This window comes from Oculina patagonica, chromosome 14, assembly GCF_052425735.1.
Source record: "Oculina patagonica isolate OP01 chromosome 14, crgOcupat, whole genome shotgun sequence".
Lineage (NCBI taxonomy): Eukaryota > Metazoa > Cnidaria > Anthozoa > Scleractinia > Oculinidae > Oculina > Oculina patagonica.
In genome coordinates this window covers 6,036,838-6,059,332 of record NC_135771.1, presented here as the reverse complement: position 1 = coordinate 6,059,332, position 22,495 = coordinate 6,036,838, and the positions used below count along the sequence as shown (strand labels likewise).

The 22,495-nt window shown below is 38.7% G+C and overlaps 2 protein-coding genes across 2 annotated transcripts in view; one reads left to right on the top strand and one right to left on the bottom strand.

Annotated features, from left to right (window-relative positions):
- The window catches only part of LOC144638110 (uncharacterized), a 53,680-nt gene that overhangs the window by 11,419 nt on the left and 19,766 nt on the right, over nt 1–22,495 (bottom strand). The window contains exons 18-31 of the mRNA XM_078497288.1: nt 22,036–22,108; nt 21,666–21,776; nt 20,872–21,005; nt 19,729–19,846; nt 19,370–19,465; nt 10,006–10,210; nt 9,306–9,400; nt 8,392–8,523; nt 5,871–5,990; nt 5,221–5,255; nt 4,184–4,421; nt 3,434–3,528; nt 2,905–2,977; nt 2,477–2,546 (exon numbers count right to left, since the gene is read on the bottom strand). Coding sequence (XP_078353414.1) covers nt 2,477–2,546; nt 2,905–2,977; nt 3,434–3,528; nt 4,184–4,421; nt 5,221–5,255; nt 5,871–5,990; nt 8,392–8,523; nt 9,306–9,400; nt 10,006–10,210; nt 19,370–19,465; nt 19,729–19,846; nt 20,872–21,005; nt 21,666–21,776; nt 22,036–22,108 — 1,595 coding nt within the window. The remainder of the gene's footprint in view (nt 1–2,476; nt 2,547–2,904; nt 2,978–3,433; nt 3,529–4,183; nt 4,422–5,220; nt 5,256–5,870; nt 5,991–8,391; nt 8,524–9,305; nt 9,401–10,005; nt 10,211–19,369; nt 19,466–19,728; nt 19,847–20,871; nt 21,006–21,665; nt 21,777–22,035; nt 22,109–22,495) is intronic.
- LOC144637818 (radial spoke head 1 homolog) lies at nt 12,923–18,219 on the top strand. Its single transcript, XM_078496897.1, has 2 exons — nt 12,923–14,097; nt 16,047–18,219. Exons 1-2 carry the CDS (start codon nt 13,632–13,634, stop codon nt 16,325–16,327), a joined length of 747 nt encoding a protein of 248 aa, XP_078353023.1. The 5' UTR covers nt 12,923–13,631; the 3' UTR covers nt 16,328–18,219.

The following is a 22,495-nucleotide window of genomic DNA, read 5'->3' as shown; positions in this document are numbered from 1 at the left end:
AAATTTTCCGTTTATATAGTAGCAGAGTTATGTTTAAATTTCAGAATAGTGTGAAGTACTAAGTACTAGTGCTTAGCAGATGCTTATCGCTCTGTTTTGCTACCAGCGAGTACTCGGCGACGAAACAGTATTTGAAAAACAAACACTCAAATTGTGGAATGATCGGATTATCCGAAAAAAACGTCTTCTTGGTTTTACTAACTGGATTGTTAGTTTAGTTTTAATAAGTGAGTTAGATTCAGCATGTGACAAGGTGTAGACTTAAAAGGAAACGACAGGGAAGTTCAACAAACTTTTCCATAGGCGAGTAAATATATGTACATACTAAAAGAAGCGCAATTTTTACGCGATCTACCTGTAAGTTTGCACGTCTAAGTTTCCGATTTCTGTTTAATACATAAGAACCCTCGAAGCGTGTCAGAGCGTGTCATACATCGTCAGAAATTTGTCAACAAAATGTCCAATTTTTAGTTCTTGGAAATGTGGACAGAACTATATGTTGCTTGAAACTTTTCTCTTGAATTATATTATGTTTTACACTGAGTTATACTCTAGCAGTGGTATTAAACCACTAAAACCAACTGCGTACGTGATGGTATTGTGATAATTTACCTAATAATGCAAGATTCGCTTCATTTAAGTAAATGATTGCTTTAGGGCGGGTGTGTTTGCTTTATTAAAAAAATCAACAGTCTGCAAATATTTGATTATATCTTAGCCCTGTCTAAAAGAGCAATACTACCATCTATAGCAATAAATATAACAATAGAATTATGAGCTATAGATTTCTAAGCGAATAATCTAATTGTTTCAGAAGTTTTAGTAACCTTTCAAAAATGCTACAATCAACCAAAGAAAAACAAAAGTGGTTTAAGTTTGGGAGCAATAAAAAAGGATTACGGACGGTGGACTTGAAAACTGCAGGCTAAAGTTTTTAATACAGCTTATAACAAATTACAGGAAACCAGTTTCTTTCTTTATCGCTGAAACACTTGTCTTTCAATAAACCTGCTGAACTGGTTATAATTTTGCCTTCCTGTAACTTGGAATTTACATTTTCTGTGAGTCTGTGAGATCTACATGTAGGACAGCTGAGGATTAAAACCATTTTTTTCTTTTCAACATAACAAACATGCATAACAAAAAGTCATGACTTTGTTCAGGAACGAATAAACAATTTTCGAATAAATGTGACCTGTTTCGGTTTCGAAACCTACAACCGACTGTATCAATTCACGTAACTCGGCTAAAAGTGTACCCTAGCAAGCACACAAAGTAACACTTTTGCTATAGGATAGCCTTAACTTAGATTAAATTTGACTGTAAGGAATTTAAAATAATATTGACCTGTTGACATTTTTGAAAGGGTTCACTTCTCTCCATGGCTGAACAGACCCTAATATGCACTAACAATTAACATCAACCGCTGAGTCATGCGGCACTTGCTAAAATTTGAACAACCGGAAACGAATTTTTTAACTACCGGAAATAAAGTTAATAACCTCAACAAGTGACTTTGAATTTGCTTACCGCATTATTAATACCTGACATATTAGCGGTTTTACCCAGCAAGGCTGAACAAATACAGTGAAATCTCATGCTATGTGGCGCCATGTATGGTCATAACTCTTTTAACATGCGGTTTCTTCGTCTGAGTCTTTCAAGTATATAATTGAGTGTGATAGACTAAACATTTCATAAGTAGCACTACAGTACTACGTTTTCTTTGAATGTTCACAAAATGGCCACCATTGCACGCCTCAAAGACGATTTGATCCATTTTGAAAGTTAACAAAGACCGCGGAGCATTTTTTCAATTGGAGGGGGGGGGGGGGGGGGGCTGACTAGTGACTTGAAGTGGGGGGCTTTAGAGACTCTTTTTTTAAAAAGTACACTACAGTACTACGTTTTCTTTGAATGTTCACAAATGGCCACCATTGCACGCCTCAAAGACGATTTAATCCATTTTGAAAGTTAACAAAGACCGCGGAGCGTTTTTTCAATTTAGGGGGGGGGGGCTGACTAGTAACTTGAAGTGGGGGGCTTTAGAGACTCTTTTCTTAGAAAGTCTTTAAGTAAAAAGGTTTCTCCAAGAAAACAAAACTTTAACTGACGTTTTATTACATGTCCTTTGCTTTTTTTTGTTATAGCTCCAACTGAAAACTGAAACAGGTTAAAATAATGAAATTTAAACAGGAACTACGCTCCGTTCATTGATGGTCAGCAGCAATTACGTCATGTAATATGACATGATCCTTACATCGCTTAAACAAAGTTCCTTTTATTTTAGCCAAACTTTCTCAAATGATGATTGTGCTGGACAAAGGAACAAAGACCAAAGAACGACAGTTAAGAGACGCTTAGAAACAAGTGACTGAACAAGACAAATTTGTGTGCATTGATTGCTTGCTACATTTGCTGAAAAAGTGCCCTTTTGCCTCCTTGTTCAATAAACCGTTAACATCAAACGACTTACCATCTGCGTAGCTCGGTTTGGGCTGAAAGAGCCCCTCAGCCTCCCACTCTGCTTCCGAGAACTCTGAAGCCTGAAACGTCAGATTGGCAAAAGCCAGTCAGTTTCAAGCTCAAGTATGCCTAGATATTAGTTAAGCTACGGCAACAAGGAAGATTTTTATAGCTTTTTTTTTTTTTTTTCAGTCGTACAGGCCATGCATCGCTAGCGCGCGACAGAAAATAAACCATGGACGTTGCATTTAGTTCCAATTAAAACAAGGGTGGATAACATTTGGGAAGATTGCGATAATTTTCCAAGACGCACCACCCGTTGCGTTGCACCTTAATAGCGAATATTCTTGTATGTACACGTTAAAACATACCCAGAAAACACTTGAAACAAAGTGCAGAGAATTATATCAAGACACAAAACAGAAGTGGCGTACGTACCTCCTTCGGTCTTCCATTAGGATGGCAAGCAGCTTGAACCAGTCTTACCAGTAAACTAGCACAGGGTACATGGCTGTTGAAGAAAAAATTTATACAGGCAATGTTACTAAGTGGACCATTTACAGAAAAGTGAGTTGATCGATCAGAGATTGTTTGATTGTTTAACCGATTGATTGTTTATTGTTTTTTGACTGACTGCCCACTGACTGACTGACCGATCGATCGATCGATGGTTGGTTGATTAACTGAATGCCTACCTAACTGGCTGACTGGCCGACGAATGGACGGACTAACTGATTGGTTCATCGATATGATTGATTGACTGAATGCCTGCCTGACTGATTAATTGACGGACGGACGGACTAACTGATTGATTGATTGATTGATTGATTGATTGATTGATTGATTGATTGATTGATTAGTTGATTAGTTAACTGACTGACTGACTGACTGACTGCGCCGACCGCTGACTGACTGACTGACTGACTGACTGACTGACTGACTGACTGACATGTGCTCAGATACTTACGGCAGACTTTGAGTTACACTTTCATGTAAAGGTTGAGTGAGGTCTGGGCTACCACTGTATAAGCGTATTTGATGAGGACCTTCGTTTAAAGCCACCTGCAACAAAGAAGGTTCTTTAAAATTGTCAAGTAATCTCAAACAACTTATGGCTACGTCGTGTTAAGAAGATCTGCAAGGTACTCTCAGTTTCATCCAGAAAAAAAACAATCAAGTTGTTTCGTCCGTGTAGCAAGCGATACCATAAAATCCGAAAATCCCTCCCCCCCCCCCCCCCCCTCCCATAATCTTAATACTGCAATACTGTAACGCCCTCTCTGGCTTTCGGGACAACAAATGTGGTCAAACAAAAATTCAGTAATTCGATTAGTTTGATCGTCAGGGTGAGAGTAGTTCTGAGAAGAACTGTTGTTGGTGACTGACGTTTCGACAACCTGAGCGAAAGTAAAAAAACACATCGTAAAAGTCAAGTGAAAAGTTGTTGTCAGTCGATGATGTTTTAAGTCTGGTCCATTGAATGTTGATTGGTCAGCTTAGCCGTGATGTTATTGGCTGAAAGACTCGTGTAAAGTTTGTCAAGAGTAATTGGTTGGGTTCAAACCATTTACTAAATTCAGTAATTTTTGTGACGGCTTTCTTCACCCAACTTTGTTTACTTATTAGGAGGGTTGCACATAACAATCTTGCTGGCTGATAAACCTGTGTCCCTCAGATTCCTAAGTAAAAGTGTTAACAAAAATAACTACAACAAGACCTTGACTTCTGTACTGCTAACAGAAGGCTGATTTATCGTTCCAACTTCAATAAAAATGGGTAAAAATCCGTAACCAACGCAACAGAGATTTCTTGCAATCCTATCCACTGTGTAAACTTTTAACATTAAAGTGCAGGACGGCGAGAAGACTGGTTCTCGGTATTCTAGTCTCGCATTGTACTCTGGGTTGTAGATGTCGGAATCGAGTTCAGCTTGTACGTCAATGTCGTCACCGATCCTAAACAACATAAATAACGCCATGATAACGTTAAAGATATAGACAGATCGAATTTTTTTTTAAGGTGGAACAGAGATCGTGCGAAAATGAGTTGCGATTTGAGATTCCTGACAAAATTCAATTATCACACAACATGGATCTTCAGATCGGAGTACGAGTACCTCTTTTTACACCTAGCGCTTCTGCTTTCGATTATCATTTTTCACACCATAGTCTCCTTTTCAACTTCCCAACAACATGGAGGAATGAGGGCTCTGGAAATGTAACTGGATTGAAGTTCGAACGTCTACTCGTACTTGATCTCGTACTCGTACTACGACTGAAGGCCCCTAATGTGCATTATCCGACAACAGTTATTTGGATCAATAGGAAAAAAAAAACTTTGTTGCCCCTCGCAGGGGAAAAGGGCAGTGAGTGAGTGAGTGAGAAAACAACGAATAACCGTTTGGGAGTGAAACATTTTCTTATCCCTGTATTTGTCTCATAATCAAAGAATCTGGAATTTAAGAGACTACAAGAAAGTCGGGTAAACAAGGCTGAAAACAAGGACCAGTTGATGGCGACTTCCGGTCTCCGAGGCAGGAGTCTCGCAGTTTTCGTGTCAAAGTTGCTAAGCAACAGATCGCGTTATGATGGCATGACAACTTTTCTTTCATTGGATAATAAAAATTCGAAACATTCCGAGTGCTTCAACGAAGATTTGCCAAACGACTGAAGAAATCAAAATGATAAAGTCGTAATGCTAACATTCAAGCTCAATGAAAATTTGCTGTTTTGATTAAAAAGTGTATTGACATACCTCGTATAGTTTTTGTCCAATACTCTTCCAGCCACCTGGAAACATACGACAGAAAAATAAGTCGAGAAGTTTTCAAGCCACGAATAATACTGTTAATAATGTTGCTTATAAGTGTTAGCACACTAACGAACTTCGTATGTTGGCCCCTCCCCACCCATTGTCGCAAAAAGCCCACCCGGAAATTAACCTCCGTAGTACTCATTTTACAGCTGCAGTAGGTTCAGAGCTTATTTGTGTTCATTTGATATTTGTTTTGTATTTTACATCATTTCTTTAATACTCTTACCATTTGACACTCTTATATACACCCAAAGATATTTTCAGACGAAAAATCCATTCTAGAAAATAGCTCAACCATGTCTTGGGATGCCGTTTAAATTTAAGTCAGCGCAGGACTAATGTTACAACTCTTCGGGGATTTTTATTTGGATGCTCTCTCCTTAACAGAGGCCTGTTATTTTTTCGTACGGGCTGTAAAAAGGGGAGAGGTGAAAAGTTAGCGCGCGGAGCCTGGGGGGAATCGAAAAGAAAGCGCGCGGGAGACCGTCGTCCCCTGCGCTCTCCCATTTTTATTTTTCGTGTTTTTCGCCTTCCCCACTGAAGGAGTCTCTGCGGAGGAGAGAGATTTGGATGTTTATGCGAGGACAGACCTTGGAGACAGTGACACTATCTGGAAGGAATCGCGCTCCATCAATATACAGATCAAAGCCACTTCCTTCTTCAAATTCATCAGTAAGAATAGATGGACGGCCATTCTTTATCCATACGTTCTGGAAAACAAAACAGCTACGTTTAGCGTACAATGGCCAAAAGATAGAAATAAAGTTTCACGTAATGAATTTTGTTTAGTTTTGACCATCTCTTAGTATTTCTTTTATGTTTTCTATCTTATTATGGTTTCACTCAATTGCATGGCTCAAAATGATTTTTGGACAATTGCCGGTCATGTTGACCGGCCAAACAGGTTTTAGCTCGGTCACGTGTCGTTTCTGACCAATCAAAATATTGAAAATAGCAATTTTAAACCACCACTCGTTTCGTTAGATTGTCCTTGTTTGCGAGGCATAAAAAGACCCGCTATTTCTTCAATGTTTTGGCTGCAATTTCTTAAAAAGATAGCTTCTTAATGCCCTTGTAAGATGTGATAGCGACAAGCCAATCAAAAAGTCGTTATAATTTAAGTTAACACTTAAAATATAAAATGGTACCAAAAATGTTATTTATTTTTCTGGTCATCCGTTTTTATTTTAAAAGTCATGTACGTGACCGGTCAAAATGACCGGCAAACCAAAACTTTGACCGGACAAATTGTCACCTTGACCGGCCGTTATTTTGAGCCCTGCCCAATTGTGGAAAATGACTTTCAAACCAAGTGTAACCTATCCTGGGACAGAATCGCCTTTAACAGCGCGAACAAGCAACTTAAAAAAGGCAGTCTTCTGATCCTATATCCTAAAGCGTGGATGATAGAGCGGTTTTCACTTGAGTGTCGAAAGTAAATTGCGTTTGCTTTGGTTTTGCATTACTACGCTTAGTGATTGGTTTAAAAATCTCGCGCCACTTTCTCAGCCAATAAGGAGTAAAACCAAAACCAATCGTGACTCGCTCGCGCACGTTTTCCCGCGCTTCGTGCCAGCTACATGTATTTGCTTCGAGTTTTGATTGGTTCACTGGATTGGCCGCTTTCCTTTGTGATTGGCCAGAGTAATTACTTTGGTTTTGGTTTTACGACACTCAATCGAAAACTGCTCTATGTTAATGAATTCAATTCACTAACATTGATCTCTTTAAAGGGGCAGTATCACCAGTATTTAGCGAAACCTGAAAATTATTAAAGGGACCATGTCACGGATTTTTGTCAAACTTAGGCATAGGAAATGACCACCAAATTTGTTTAAATATATAAAATAACCTCTTAAAACAGTGAAGGGATATTTAAATAACACACCAAATGCAAAAGAGGGTACGGATGGCCAAAAGTGACGAAGATTGAAACGGATTGCGATATGGGTTTTTGAAAAATGGTCCGGCGGAACAGTTTTCAAAGTAAATCTTGTTTGCTTGTATTTTTAAATTATAACTCCGGGAAACACATTTGGCTACAGTGAAGCTATGGTTTTGTCATTTAGAATCATAGAATTAATTTCTTTGTAAACATTTAGTTTCATAGCGGGTGTTTGGCAAAATTGTATAACATAAAATTAACTTAGCCGTGACACAATCCCTTTAATTGGGAATCCACTGAAAGTGGCCTGGTGTTGCTAAAATGTAGTGTTCTAGTCGTAAAATGTTTTGAACGGTAGTGTGGTCACGGACTGTTAGAAACGTAGTGGCCTAAAACTTGAAACCGTCGGACCGACGTCTTCAAGTTTGAAAGTATTAATTGAAAAATCACATAAAAACCATTGATTGAGGTTCATTTACATCTTGCAAAATAAATTTGTGCCTTTCTGTTGTTGTTCTAAGGCTATTCTGTTAAATAGTGAGTGCACCTTATAATTCTAGCACAGTTCACACAAACGTAGTGGCCTAAAACTTGAAACCGTCGGACCGACGTCTTCAAGTTTGAAAGTATTAATTGAAAAATCACATAAAAACCATTGATTGAGGTTCATTTACATCTTGCAAAATAAAATTGTGCCTTTCTGTTGTTGTTCTAAGGCTATTCTGTTAAATAGTGAGTGCACCTTATAATTCTAGCACAGTTCACACAAACGTAGTGGCCTAAAACTTGAAACCGTCGGACCGACGTCTTCAAGTTTGAAAGTATTAATTGAAAAATCACATAAAAACCATTGATTGAGGTTCATTTACATCTTGCAAAATAAATTTGTGCCTTTCTGTTGTTGTTCTAAGGCTATTCTGTTAAATAGTGAGTGCACCTTATAATTCTAGCACAGTTCACACAAACGTAGTGGCCTAAAACTTGAAACCGTCGGACCGACGTCTTCAAGTTTGAAAGTATTAATTGAAAAATCACATAAAAACCATTGATTGAGGTTCATTTACATCTTGCAAAATAAATTTGTGCCTTTCTGTTGTTGTTCTAAGGCTATTCTGTTTAATAGTGAGTGCACCTTATAATTCTAGCACAGTTCACACAAACACTTAGAAGATTTATCGTGACACTGTTTCTTTAAATGTCGTTCTCAGCCAAGATTGCATCCTTACCTCAGGAAGGTCATTTTCTTGCAGATATTCTTCAGGCGAACTGGGCCTCTCTGGTGGAAGACTAGCTGACGTAAATACTGTTATCCTCAAAGAGGCCTGTCCATAAGTGGACCATTGTTCAGGAAAAGGGCCCTAAATAGAAAGACAACCATTTTAGTATGAGAACAATGCAATCGATTGGAAATAGATCTTGTTATGAAACGTCAGGTCGAGGTGCGAGTACGAGAGTGAGTACGAGTACATCTTTTCAAACCTAGCGCTTATGCTTTCGATTATGATATTACACACCAATCTCGCACCAATAGCTTCCCTTTTAACTGGTCAGCAACATACCGTAAAATTCCGGTTATAAGACCCCCGCTTATTACCCCCCTCCCCCTCCGGTTATAGGCCCATCAACCTGGAAACAAAATAATACATCCGATTATAACCCCCCCCCCCCCCCGATATAAGTCCCCCTCTGCCGGATGACAGTACTGAACATGGCTAAATATTGCTTTATTATGCGTTTTTAACTTAAAAACGTATTTTGATCAACACTCCCGTGGCCTGTTTCGGCACGTTTTTTTTTATTCCGCTTATAAGCCCTCCCGGATATAAGCCCCTCCGCTTATAAGCCCACCCAAAAACCCTTATGAAGTTGAATAAGCCCAGGGCTTATAACCGGAATTTTACGGTATAGGAGTGAGGGCTCTGGGAAAGTAACTGGATTAAAATTCGAAAGTCGTACTCTTTCTCCGGTCTGAAGGTCTCCAATCAGCCTGTGAATACAGCCGCCTCTCTCCGCTCCCGACCAGTTAGGCGCATCGCGCGAGAGACGTCAGCAGCCAGGAGCGAAGAGAGACGGCTGTATTTCGGAGGCTAGTCTCCAATATGAATAAGCGAGTAAAAGGAGTGATAATTTAGTTTCTTACCCGTAATGGTATGTTAGGAACTGGAACAACAGGCGGAAAGAACAGTCGAAGATTATGAGAACCAAGGTTAAGACGTGGTGCTCCGCCTCTGCTATCTAGAAAACGAACAGTTATTTTTTACTGTAATATTACGTCACGTTGTGTTCTTGTTGCACGATTCATGGTACAATTCAAATAACAGTACATCATATTTAGCGTTTAACTTCTGTTCCAATACTTTGAATCAAAGGAAATTGCCACACATCAGAGCAATTTTCAATTGAGTGTAGTAAAACCAAAACCAAAGTAATCACGGTGGCCAATCACAAAAGACACACACAATCCATTGAACCAATCAAAACCCAAAGCAAATACATGAAGCTGACGCGAAGAACGAGTAAACGTGCGCGAACGAATCACGATTGGTTTTGGTTTTACTTCTGATCATAGTTAGTTCTGATTGGTCGAAAAAGGGGCGCTAGTCTTTAAAACCAATCACTACGCGTAGTAATGCTAAACAATAAATTGATTCGGAGTATAGTTAAGCCCTTGGGCGAGATGACAGTGTATCGCAGGTTACTCCCCAACACCAGTACCCTTTAGAGCGCACAAGAGCAAACGAAGTTTGACGTCTTCTCAACTCTCCTCGACCCTTCTTTATGATTAAACTGAAATTTTAAGTTAACAGGAAATATATATGTAAAACGATGATGAAGAATACCTCCCGATTGTCGACTTCGTCTGGAAGCCTGTGAGCCAGCAGTCAATGCCAGCGGTAATGCAGTCCAAGCTGCCAATTTACTTTCGTCCAGGAGATTGGCCGCTGGCGCTGTAGAATTCCCGGATGTGGACAAATCACCTGGCTGCAGGTACAACCGAAACACCACGATGGAATTTGCGTCCCAGGGGACGTTCTTGAACTGGGCCTGGAAAGAATGATAGAGAGTTTCTGAAAACAAACCTAAGAAGATCTTCAAACTGGCTTGTAAGAAAGGTTAGCATAACCCAAGACCGACTATTAGGCAAACTTAAAATCTGATTGGCTAATTATTATAAGTAAGGGCGGTCTTGTTTTCCGAGCGCGTGCAAGTAAAATTGCCAAAATCGCAAACCAAAACTATAAATAAACCACTTTCACTGAACTTTTGTTGAAAGATCGGTGTCTGGGTTATGCTTAAACAATTTGACTGCTCGCTCTCGGTTTCTTTCGACTTTTGATAGTTGGCTCGGGGCTTCGCCCCTCTCCATCTATTTCTACCAGCCGATAGAAACCTCGAGCTTGTCGTCTTATTGTTAAGTGATTAGCCACGTATTCAATATACAGTATGTTTGATTAAACGCCTTCGAAGTTTATTATAAACTTGGCAAGGTGAACCCGGCGTTTATTTGACTCTGTTCAAAGTAAACTCGAGCCCGGTGTTGACCGGTTTTTATTCATTTACTTTGACAGCCATATATCGTGGCATCATATCTACAGCTTAATATACTTTAAATAAATGCTTGACGGGCTTATTTACGACGCCACTTTGGAGACTAGGCAATAACTGGGGACCCGGTGTTTAATCGAAGAAATACGTAGTGGCACGCGCGCGAGGGAGGAAATGCGCGTAGACTCTCCCACCTCGCGTGTGCCCTTTCAACTCGCTCTCTATATTACCACTTTATCCCAGAAGCATATGCTTCTGCCTTGTCTGCTATACACATGCAAGACAGTCAGTTACTCTGCCATGTAAAGAGGACAAGACTGATTAGAAAGATGGACCACACGGTTTAGGTGGACCCCCTCTAGGTGTAGAGGACCAGTTAGACCAGGTTAAATACCTCGCTTTATTAGCCAATCAGATTGCTTTGAACTATGGGATTCTATGAGGTTTTGGCGTTAATGACATATATTTCTCCTTTATTTACAGGGACACATCAAGTGATTTGACACGGCTGAAAATGACTTGCTTTTATCAGCCTTGCCTTCGATCGGTTCTGTTTAGTATAGAACCATCGATCATGTATGAGAAAAGTTCAACAACACCTGATTCCAAACGATTTCCTTCGAGAAAAGGCTAATACTCAAAACGTCAGCTTTCCAAATTCGCTACGGCGTTTCATTTATCTTTATCAACTCAGTCTTTCTGGCTTTCACTTGCCCACTCAGTCTTTCACTCAGTCTTTTAAGGTTGGTTCTCATATGATCGCTTCGATCGTTTCTATCGAATTGATCGTTTGAAAATACTGAAACGATCGTGAGGGATCGAAGCGATTGGAAGCGATCGGGGGTTCTCATATGATTGTTCTGATCGCCTGGAATCAGGGAAAGCCTCGCGAAGACCTACGAAAAACAATCATTTTAGCCCTAGATCCAACACAATGGCAGCCTTTAATGAAAGAGCAAACCTTGTGGCCTCCTATCTTCTCAGTTATTGCAGTTTAACGGCGAAGAAAGGAAAGAGAAGCTAGAATGATAGAACACGGGCGATCCAAGCGATCGTGATCGCCCCAATCGCCGCAGACGTTAGCGATCGTCTGTGTAATGTTCTCATATAATCGCCCCGATCGCAAGAAAACTTTCTGAAGTTACAGAGGCGATAGAAACGATCGGGGCGATTATATGAGAACCAGCCTTTACTCGCCCGCCAACGCAGCAAAACAGTTTCTTTTAACAAACCGTATCAATGATAAAACACACCATGTAATAACACCGTTAGTGTCGAAACGTTTTTTAATATTAAAGCGACAACGCATAAAAATATATCAGGTAATTTATCGTCTGTGTTGTGACTTATAATAAAAACAATTTTATAAATAAGGATTTTTTTCACTCAGACAAGAACGGAAAAAGCCTAATAAAAAGATTGAAAAGCAGCATATAGTTAGAAATAAAACTTGAAAGCTTAAGTTTCTGTTCGCATTGTATTTTTTTTAACGTTCTTGTCGGTTTTTATGATAAATTATTTTTGATGTTTAGGATAAATCAAAACAGGATACAAAAATAAATTCACGACCTTTTTTAAACCGAATTCATTATTAAAATTTTTCGATTATGAGCGAAACCCACCCTTATTACATGAATGAATTTTCCAAAATGTTTTTTCTGTTTTTTTTCTTCTAAATAACCGCAAAAGGGATAAAATAATTTCTAACACGTTTGTATTTCACGTTATTGGAAATTTTCTTGAAGTTTACGGCTATGCACTTCTCACAATAATGACATATTTACAAAACAGTTCAATTTTTAAGTGGATGTATAGTTCACTTTAATTTTAGTGACCCGAGAAACTATGAACAAAAATTATCTGCATTTTAAAGAGCATATAATATTAATAACGTGGGTTAAATCATTTAGAAGCTGGGGCATATCGATTACTGTGATAAAATATTTCTACCTGGAAAAAAATTCTTTTGCAAGTAAAAAGGAAAAATTTAAAAATTTAAATTAGTGAAAAAAAGCTTTTAAGGAAAAAGGTTGATAAGCAGTGACTATAACAAAAACAAATGGATCCATATTATAAGCTGCAGATGATGGCAGATTTTTTTTTCTTCAGTTGAATTGAAAAAAATATAATTGAATTGAAAGTGTGGTGAATCTATCACTATCACAAAACCGCTGCAAATTTATTATTGTCTGTGCGCTTTATCATGAAAGTTTTTCCAAAACTACAGTGTTTTTGATTTTCGTCTTTAGCATCTGAACTTTAATCACAAAGAGTATTCCACATCCTTCCTCGCCAATAACACCATAAAAAGGTTTGAAAGATAAGGCGAGATCCCAGCTATACAAAGAATAACAAACGCCTCAAGCGATATCTTTCGCGCCAGTTAGCGGGCAATTCCTCTTGTTTTCATATTTAAGATAATTTGGAAGTGCTACCGCAAAAATATTCGCAGCCAATTAATAATTTAGAACCACGATTAAGATGTCTCCACGTTTATCCTTGTTTGTGAGCTAAGCACCAATTGAAATATTCAAGAATGTTCAAAATACAGCACCTAGATCTTCAGCTAAACTATTTCTAACACAAACACAAAAGACATGTTTAAAATATTAACGTAGCTCGTGTAGGGGTTTCCTTTTTTTCCACGAGCCTAAACGCTATTCGACCAAACCAGAAACAAGCGGTTAAAAATTAAAATTATCTGGCGTTTAAATTCAGCGGGAAGTTTTCTGGCGAATATTTCGGTTTCACAGTATATTTAAAGTTTTGATCCGCGTGCAAAAATACCACTTAATTTGATTTATACTCAAGTACACAGAACCGCGTCGCAGATTTGACATCAAAACGAAGAAACTCCCGACGGACTTGTTTTTCTTTCTCATTGGAATAAAATAAATCGTCTATTTGAATTCTCGCTGGCATGGAAACCGTTCGAGAATCCGACGAGGAAATGGACTCCGAGAACGAGTTACTACCGTATACTTACGAAGGCGGACGAAACGAAAATGGCGAACGACATGGAAAAGGCAAAGCAAGGCTTCCAAACGGCGATGTTTACGAAGGGGAATATAAGAACGGATATCGAAATGGCTATGGTAAATACGTGTTTAGAAAACTGAAAGGCAAGTCAAGAAACGCTTGTTATATGGGCCATTACGAGAATAACAAGAAGAACGGTCAAGGAACGTTTTTGTATCCAGACGGAGCGAAATACGAGGGAGGCTGGAAGGATGATTTGAGGCATGGGTTTGGGTCTTACTTCTACACAAACGGAGATCTGTATCGCGGCGAATGGGAGCATGATCGGCGGCACGGGCAAGGGTCATATAAATACGCGGCGAGCGGGATGTCGTATGAAGGACAATGGTTTGAGGGGAAAAGATCAGGTAAATATTACAATAAATTTGCTTTAAATTTTTAGCTCTTTAATACAAAGACTACAATGAGATATTTAGGCGAAACGCATCAAATTGGAGGAAACGCGTATCGCGCAACACACCAAGCGTTCAGACAGGTTTTTTTGTTTTTTTTGAACGCGATGATTGTAACATCAGAAGCTCAAATTGGGCCGAACGTAATTTACACAATTTGACCAGTGGTTTGGTCATGTCGAAACTCATTTTTGGGTAAACATTTTGGACAGATCGAAAACTTAAAATGCAATGAACTGTGCAAAATTCCACTCACTTTCTTTAATTGACCGGTACCAAAAATTGAAAATACTGGTATTATTGCGTCTTGTCTGGCGCACAGTCAAAAATATATATCCTCTTTAATATCCGCTGCGTGAAAAATTTCTCGGAGACTTGGTTGCTAGGTGCGTTGATAGGTACATGAAATATTAAAAATTGAAATGTGCTAGGCATAAATAAATTACCACCTACACACCGTATAAACACAAAGAAAACAGATACAATGCTAAAAAAATGTCTTTAGCGAATTTATGCCCACGAAAAAACAAACTCAGAGCAACTGTTGTACCTTGAAATAGCAGTATAAGCGAAACCTTTTATTGAGAAACTTGTCAAGTGTTTTGACAGCAAATCAAGAAATGTAAATAAGGGTTTTAGTTTTAAGGGTCAAAAAATAGATTGCACAAATTATCCGAATATATTTTACGCATATATCACGACAATTTGGAAAACGTCTGAAAGGAAAATAAAATTCTTCGCGACCGTAATAGCCCAATTTTGATACATAACAATATATTTTCATTTTATGGATTTAGATAAATAACACAAAATTTTGATTGTTTCGCTTTAGCCTCGCAATGATGTGCTTTTATTCTGGGTAGATTTTTAATATATCGAAATTGGGTTATTAACAAGAAACGTCACAAAATGCAAAATGAGGGCTAGAATGTAAATTTCACAAATTTCCACCGATCAGACACAATTAGTAGCAAATGAATGAAACTGTATGAATGCATCCGCGTGAAGTCCTTACACAGATGTACTTTAATGAGAAAACCGCTGAGTAGGAAAAATAAAGTTTCATCGTTATAATAATCGATTTTCTTTAAATATCACGTTACAATCTCTCGTTGTTTGAGCAAGTCAGTAAAATTTTCCGGTTTTGCATGTACAGCTGAACCATTTGCTATTAAAGATAATTTTTTTTTTACCTATCAAAGAACATTTTATAAAACCCTGTTCGAGATAAGAGTAAAATCCTGAACAAACATGACTTTTAAGGGGGATTTATACCCGAAGGTCGTTTTTCACAGTTCAACACGGGTTTAACGGAAATATCTCGTTCGCGTTTCAAAGAATCCAAAACGCTCTCATTATCCCATATATCTATGCTTAACGGTGTTTTGTTAATTTTTGGGTGTTTTTTGCGATTTTTTGGGAGGAGATAGTTTTTCTCAAAGGATTAGTAAAATTTAGAGGAAAAAGAAATATTGGAGATTCATGTCATTTTAAAATTAGAAATAGAAGTTGAAAATTGGTAGACGGACACCAGACAGTCCCCCTAACAACCTGAAGTGCTCTTGCGTGGGGGTGAACTATCTGGTGGTGTGTCAATTTTTTTTTTTCTTCAATCCCTTCTTTAACCCTTTTAAAATTTCTTGCAAATTCAGGAAGAATCCCACCTTTATATGTAACGCGTCGGTGAAACATTGCGTATTAGCTGAAGACTCTTGGTGGGTTATATTTTTGCGATTCTTTCACAAGCCGCGTAAAAAAATGGTTAAACCAAAATTTAGCAAGCATTACAACCACGCCGTTTATTAACAATATCGTAAAACGCAGATCCTGCAAAATAAGCTGAGATAAAAAATTTACGTTGTACAATAATTTGAAGTTTTGTAATTTCTTTGCTTGTTTTACAGGGAGAGGCAAACTTACATTCGGGAAACAAAACTACATCGGGAATTTTCACGACGACAAAATGATCGGTCCCGGCACGTACATCTTTCCAAACGGAACGCAACAACATGGAGAGTACATAGTAGTGGAGGAGGAACTCGAAGACGTGGAACCACCGAAAGGGAAGAACGACAGCGACAACGAGAACCGAAGCCGTACGAAGCAAGTGAAAATCAAGTGGATTAGTCGAAACGGTGATACACCGCCCGTTACAGTCGTCAAGAAAGAGACAGTCATAAATTAACTGACTTAATTCAGATTACAATTAATAATAGAGCAATTTTTTAAATTCAGGTTATAATTGAGAATAGAGCAGTTTTCGACTGGGTGTCGTTAAATCAAAAACAAAGTAATCACTCTGGCCAATCACAAAGGACACAGTCAGTCCAGTGAACCAACAAAACTCACAAAAACCACACAGGACACAGACAATCCAGTGAGCCAATCAAAACTCGAGGCAAATACATGTAGCCGCCCCGAGCGCGGGAAAACGTGCGCGAGCGAGTCATGATTCGTTTTGGTTTTACTTCTGATTGGCTGAGAAGGTGGCGCGAGTATTTTAAACCAATCACTAAGCGTAGTAATGCAAACCAAAGCAAACGCGAATTACTTGCGACACTCAAGTGAAAACCGCTCTATTAACCGGTTGGCGTTGGTGCTGAATTTGTAAAAAAAAAACTTTTTAATATGTAATACGAGCTGGAAATTTAGCTAGTTTTTTTTTTTAATTTCTCATTTCACTGAAAGGGGCTAAATCAAGCAGGCTAGTTATGAAGCCAATTTAGCAATTGTAAATAAACCAAAGGAAAGTGTAGAATTCGCACAAAAAATTCTTGCTATATTTGTGTAAATGCTTCGCCACTGAGCTATAAAGCAACTGGTAGCATTGCAAAAAAAGCACTGCACTCCCGAAACAACACACGCACGTACACACGAAAGATAGACGCAATCCGTTCTTCGGGAGGTTTAGTAAAAAATATTTCCTATTTAAAGGGACTATGTCACGTTGATTTCGCGGATTTTTGGTCTAAACTGTTCTGAAATTAGTGGTAGGCAACCTAACCCATAAAAACAATATCTTTGAACATCTAAAGTAAAATATAACCTTAATTTGTGGATAGAAATCAAGCTACGGCTATAAATATCGATTTTTTGAAGACGCGCGGAAACAATTTGAAAACGTTTGCCTAACGTTTTCAAATTCCAATCTATTTCCATCCACGCCATCCGCAGCCAATAATGCTAGTTAACAGTTTCAGTGCTGTAATATAGCAATTTTTTTAAAAAAATGGACTATTTTTTCTAGGTTTCATGCGACAGAAATATCAATTTTGGCATTTCAAAAATCTGGTAAAATCCGCGACATAGTCCCTTTAAAGGGAGGAAAGAGAGTTAAACTAAAAATAAAATGATTGAATCTATCGGGAAATCGTTTCCATGGAAACTGTTTAAAAATGGCGCGTGAGTGATAAAGGATGTATGAACGGGTTTTGTAATCAGCTAAAAATTCATCTAAGTACCAAATTCTGCTGGCCTCGGACGCAGACGTTCTTTTGGCTCGTCACGAAATCGCGTTGCGTGACGTGCCAAAAGAACGTCTGCGTCAGAGGCCAGCTCCAATCCCAGCTACGACTTTAAACGACTGTTAACATGTAAGAGCTGTCTTAAAGGAGTAAGGTTGACAGCGATTTCATTTCTTCTGTTACAGCAAGGCGCCCAAAAGTGTGACCACTTTTAATTTATTCACATTCTTTCGTGCAGATTTAATCCAATCAGAAGTCAACTGCAAGCTATCCACGGCTTTTGATTGGATTAAATCTGCACGAAAGAATGTGAATAAATTAAAAGTGGTCACACTTTTGGGCGCCTTGCTGTAACTGTAATTAGCGTTGCACAAATTTGCGGAACTGAACAATTTTTTTTCTCTTTTGTATGTCTTATACTCTGTACGTAAGTAACATTGCACTTTAGTATCCTACCATCTCGGCTTGGATGCCCTTAATATGAACCAAACCAAATTAACGTCAAATGGTTGAAATTTTTATAACGTAACATATTGTAACGTTCTGTAACGATGCATCCAAATAAAATGTTTCCAAGTAACGGCAATAAATGCGCATTTTATACAGAACCACACTAATGACGATCTTGCCTATCTTCCATTAGTCAACTCCATATATTTACATACGATGATAATCAAAGAAAACTTCAAATAAGCAATACTAAACTATAGTTAGTAGAGGGGGACTGGTTGGGAAAACCGGCAAAATTCAAAGGACGAGGCTATTGTTTCGCGTTTGAGGTTCATACAACAAGTCACGTGACAAGAACGTGCACAGCACTTAAGAGGAGGTCGAGAATCATCGGTGATCATGTATGTATGAGTGCACAGCAAACGGGGGCATTCTTCTCCGTATATCCATTAAAGATGAGAAATAACGTCTTTTGATCGAAATAAAGTATGTTCCTTAAATTTTGCCTCGGGACATACATACATGAATTGCTCGCTTACTCGCCACATAGTTCATGGCGACGACTAAGAGGAAGTTGTTTGACAAAATAACTCAAAAATGAACAAGGATGGTTTTGACTGAAGTACTAGTAATAAGCCAAATTTTCCAAGATGCGCGACAATTTCGGCGTTAAGTGTTTCAAAAAACTATGCTTAGGAAAGCGAAATGAAGTTAGTTCTCGAATGTTTACTAACTTCCGAAAGAAACTGAAAAAGGTGACTTATTGCTTATTGTGATTCACCATCGATTTTCATTCCTTTTGATTCACCGTTACATTTAGTTACATTTAGTTTAGATTATTTAGTCATGCAGTTAAGCAACAGGTTCTTTAAAATAGCCATGTCAAAATACTTCTGAAAATGTTCTTAAAATGTCAGTATTCAATTTGATATCTTTTACGTAGGCTCTCCTTTGATTAATGACAAAAATGAAATAAAAGAAAATGATGAAAAGAAATTAGAAAAAGATGATTTGCGAAACGAAAAACAGGCGAGTGGTCCCCTTTTTAAGATTCAAAAAACGTAAAGCGATCGGCCAATTTATATGACAAGCAATAAACCTGGAAATTTGTTTCACCACGTTAATATTGCTGTTTAAGTAACATTATAAACAAGTTAATTGATGTCATAAACCTTTGCCCAATCAAAAATGGTCTTCTTTCTCATTTTTTTCGAATTCACGATGAACGTTTCAAGACTATTCTAGCCTCTTTACTACAAAGTAGAATTGGAATTCGCTGTGCGAAAGCATAAAAGAAAAGTTCATTAATTTACCTCCTGCAATCCAAAGGAGTAAATCCCCTCAAGGAAGTCTTGTCTTGCCGACTTAGTCACACAAATGATTGGAGTGTTATTGTTTCCTTTTAGGACCTGAAAACGACAACATTTACCAGTATCAGTAAAAAAAAATTCACTTAGCCTTTCTTGATAAAAACTGATTGATTGATTGATTGATTGATTGATTGATTGATTGATTGATTGATTGATTAATTGATTGATTGATTGATTGATTGATTGATTGATTGATTGATTGATTGATTCGGCGATCGCTCTATTGATTGATTTGCATTGACTATCCGCCTGCCCGCCTGCCCGCCTGCCTGACTGATTGACTGACTGATAACACTCCCTACCTGTCCTTGTTCATGTTCGTAGACTGTAATCTTAATCTTAGCTTCTCCTTGAATGGCATCAATCAGTTTGTCCACTTGAAAACCAAGCAAAGACTCATCAAGCGGGGTTCTTGGGGCACTAATAGATACATCAAGGCAACGTCAGAAAAACAGGTAGCACAGAACTCGAAACAAAGCAAAGAGCAAAATGAGAAGTAGCACAGCTTCAAACTAGACTGCAGTGCTCGCTGACTCTTGAAAGCTGCAGTACACGCACGTTAAAAAAATACCAATACAAAATAGAAATTCCATCAATAAAGAAAAGAAAAAGAAAACGAAAACAACGAGGCATAGTTAGGTATTCTTAACAAATTTGTTAACCAAGCAGCGACCTTATGCTTCAGATGCTTACAATTACTTAACAATATTTACCTTTTACATTTCTTAGTACTTAACAATTTACGTCTTTCTGATGTAATGTATATGAAATGATTCATATATGAACTGCGGATGTATATGAAAAAAAATTTCCAATTTAAGCAATTGGAGTAAAGAAGCCTGAAAAAAATTCAGGGCTTCAACGGGATTCGAACCCGTGACCTCCGCGATGCCGGTGCGATGCTCTACCAACTGAGCTATTGAAGCCACACATTGGGAGCGAGGTCAATTATGAGTTCATATTTTACCCGTGAGAGAAGTGAAATGATGTAATGTATATGAAATGATTCATATATGAACTGCGGATGTATATGAAAGTGATAAATGATCGTCGCAGTGAATTTCCAATTTAAGCAATTGGAAGTTGACTTTAAGCTGGTTGTGAGTAAACCAATAAGCGATAAAAGAAAAGAGCGCTTTTTAATTAACTGTCAAAAGTAATCTTGAATTACCGGTACATTGGTTTTTGCTTTACTTTAGATTTTACATCAATCACAACTTGCCATTGGTGTGAAAACTCGCGTCACTTTCTCAACGAATCAGAAGTGAAAGCAAAACCAATCGTGCCTCGCTCACGCATCTTTTCCCGAGCTTCATGTCGGTTACATTTATTTGCCTCAAGTTTTGATTGGTTCACTGGATTGTCTGTGGCTTGGGCTTTTGTTTCACGACACTAAATTTAAAACCACTTTAACGATTTTGGAGAATTACTTCTTTTCTACTGACCTTTCAGCTCTCTCTACAACAGACACTGGCGTGTCGGGAGGGGGTGGTACTGACGGGGGTGGTGCGGGGGGCAAGTTCAGCAACCCACGGCTTACAGGTAGCGAAGACACTTGTGGGATGACTCGAATGTTTTCCTGTAACAGAAATGAAGATTGTGTTAGCTATATTTTCTGAAATCTGAATAACGACAAAATACTCTTGGAAAGTCTTCTAATCCTGTTAGCTATAGTAAGTGATCTTTTAATGGGGCTACGACAGCTTTTTTCTTGTCATGGTTTCCATGAGACATATCACAACGGTAATGTGTATGACACACTAAAGGCTGATTTCCATTTGATATCATTGCTGACAACTGCTTCGTTCAAGGAAACTCTTACAATTTCGAGAACCAGAATGACACCCAAATTGAAAAAAAAACCTTGATGCATAGAGACCTTGCCTGCGAGCAGGCTCTCTCCTCGGGGGCAACGCGGCGAGTGAAGCAAGAGAGACATAGACTGTCCACAGGCTCTCGATTTTTCAACGCAAAAAAGCAAACGAAGCGAGCGCAAAGCGCGAGCGTCCGTTTTGCGCTGGCGTCCAGTTCTCTCGCCATTCTCACCGCGCGCTCATCGATCGAAAAAAACACGAAAAAATAGAGGGCTGTGGACAGTCTAAGAGAGACACTGTACGGATTTCTGCAGAGCCATATTATCAGGTGTCTTTTAAGCAAGGGCTGTTAATAGGCGCGCATCGAGGGATGTCTATATAAAGTTAAGAGAAGATAAAAATTCATAACTGCCTAAGGGTCTTACCATTGATGGATACTTGTAGATGTAATGCTGTAGGGGCTGCGGGTTCAATGCATCTTGTGATGTGACGTCACGACTGTTGACAAGTCTAAGGTACAACTCCGCCTGTCCTACCTAAGCAGTGAGGAAATCGATTCAAATAGATTGAATCAAACATATTTCAAAACCATTAAACGTGTAAAGATGAACAGAAAGCCTTTTTCTGCGATCCCAATCCAGTTTGTGTTGGTTCACTTTTGCTGAGCGCAAATTCCATGGGAGTGCGTTGAGGTAAGCTTAAAGCTTGATTTATTACAAGACGCAGTGGTGTCTTCGTAATGCTCCAGTTGCTTTTTAACAAAAGCGAACACATGCTAGAGAGAAGCGAACAAACCTGCGGTATCTTGTTAAGTTCATGAGTGTTAAGGAATGCTTTTATTGGAGCAATCCTTATTGGTATTTTCCACCTAGAAAGAGAAAAGGACAAACGACATTTCAGCTACCTTGGCATATTGTCTTATGGGAGGCGCAGTAGCCTAATGATTCGCACGCTTGTCTCCGGATCAAGCGGTTCGGGTTCGAGGCTTCGAGCCCTGTCCGGGGTCATCGTGTTGTGTTCTTTTGAAAGTTACTTAACTTTCGTAGTGCCTCTCTCCTACCTGCTGCATAAATGCGTACCAGCAAACTAATGCTGGGGGGTAACCCTACGATGGACTAGCATCCCATCCAGGGGGGAAGTAGAAATACTTAATAAATACGCGTTGTGTTACAGAAACCGGGATAAGCTCCAGTCTGCATTCTCTATTTTCTAATTGCCCATAATACACTTTGTTTGCCCCCCAAATTTTGCATAA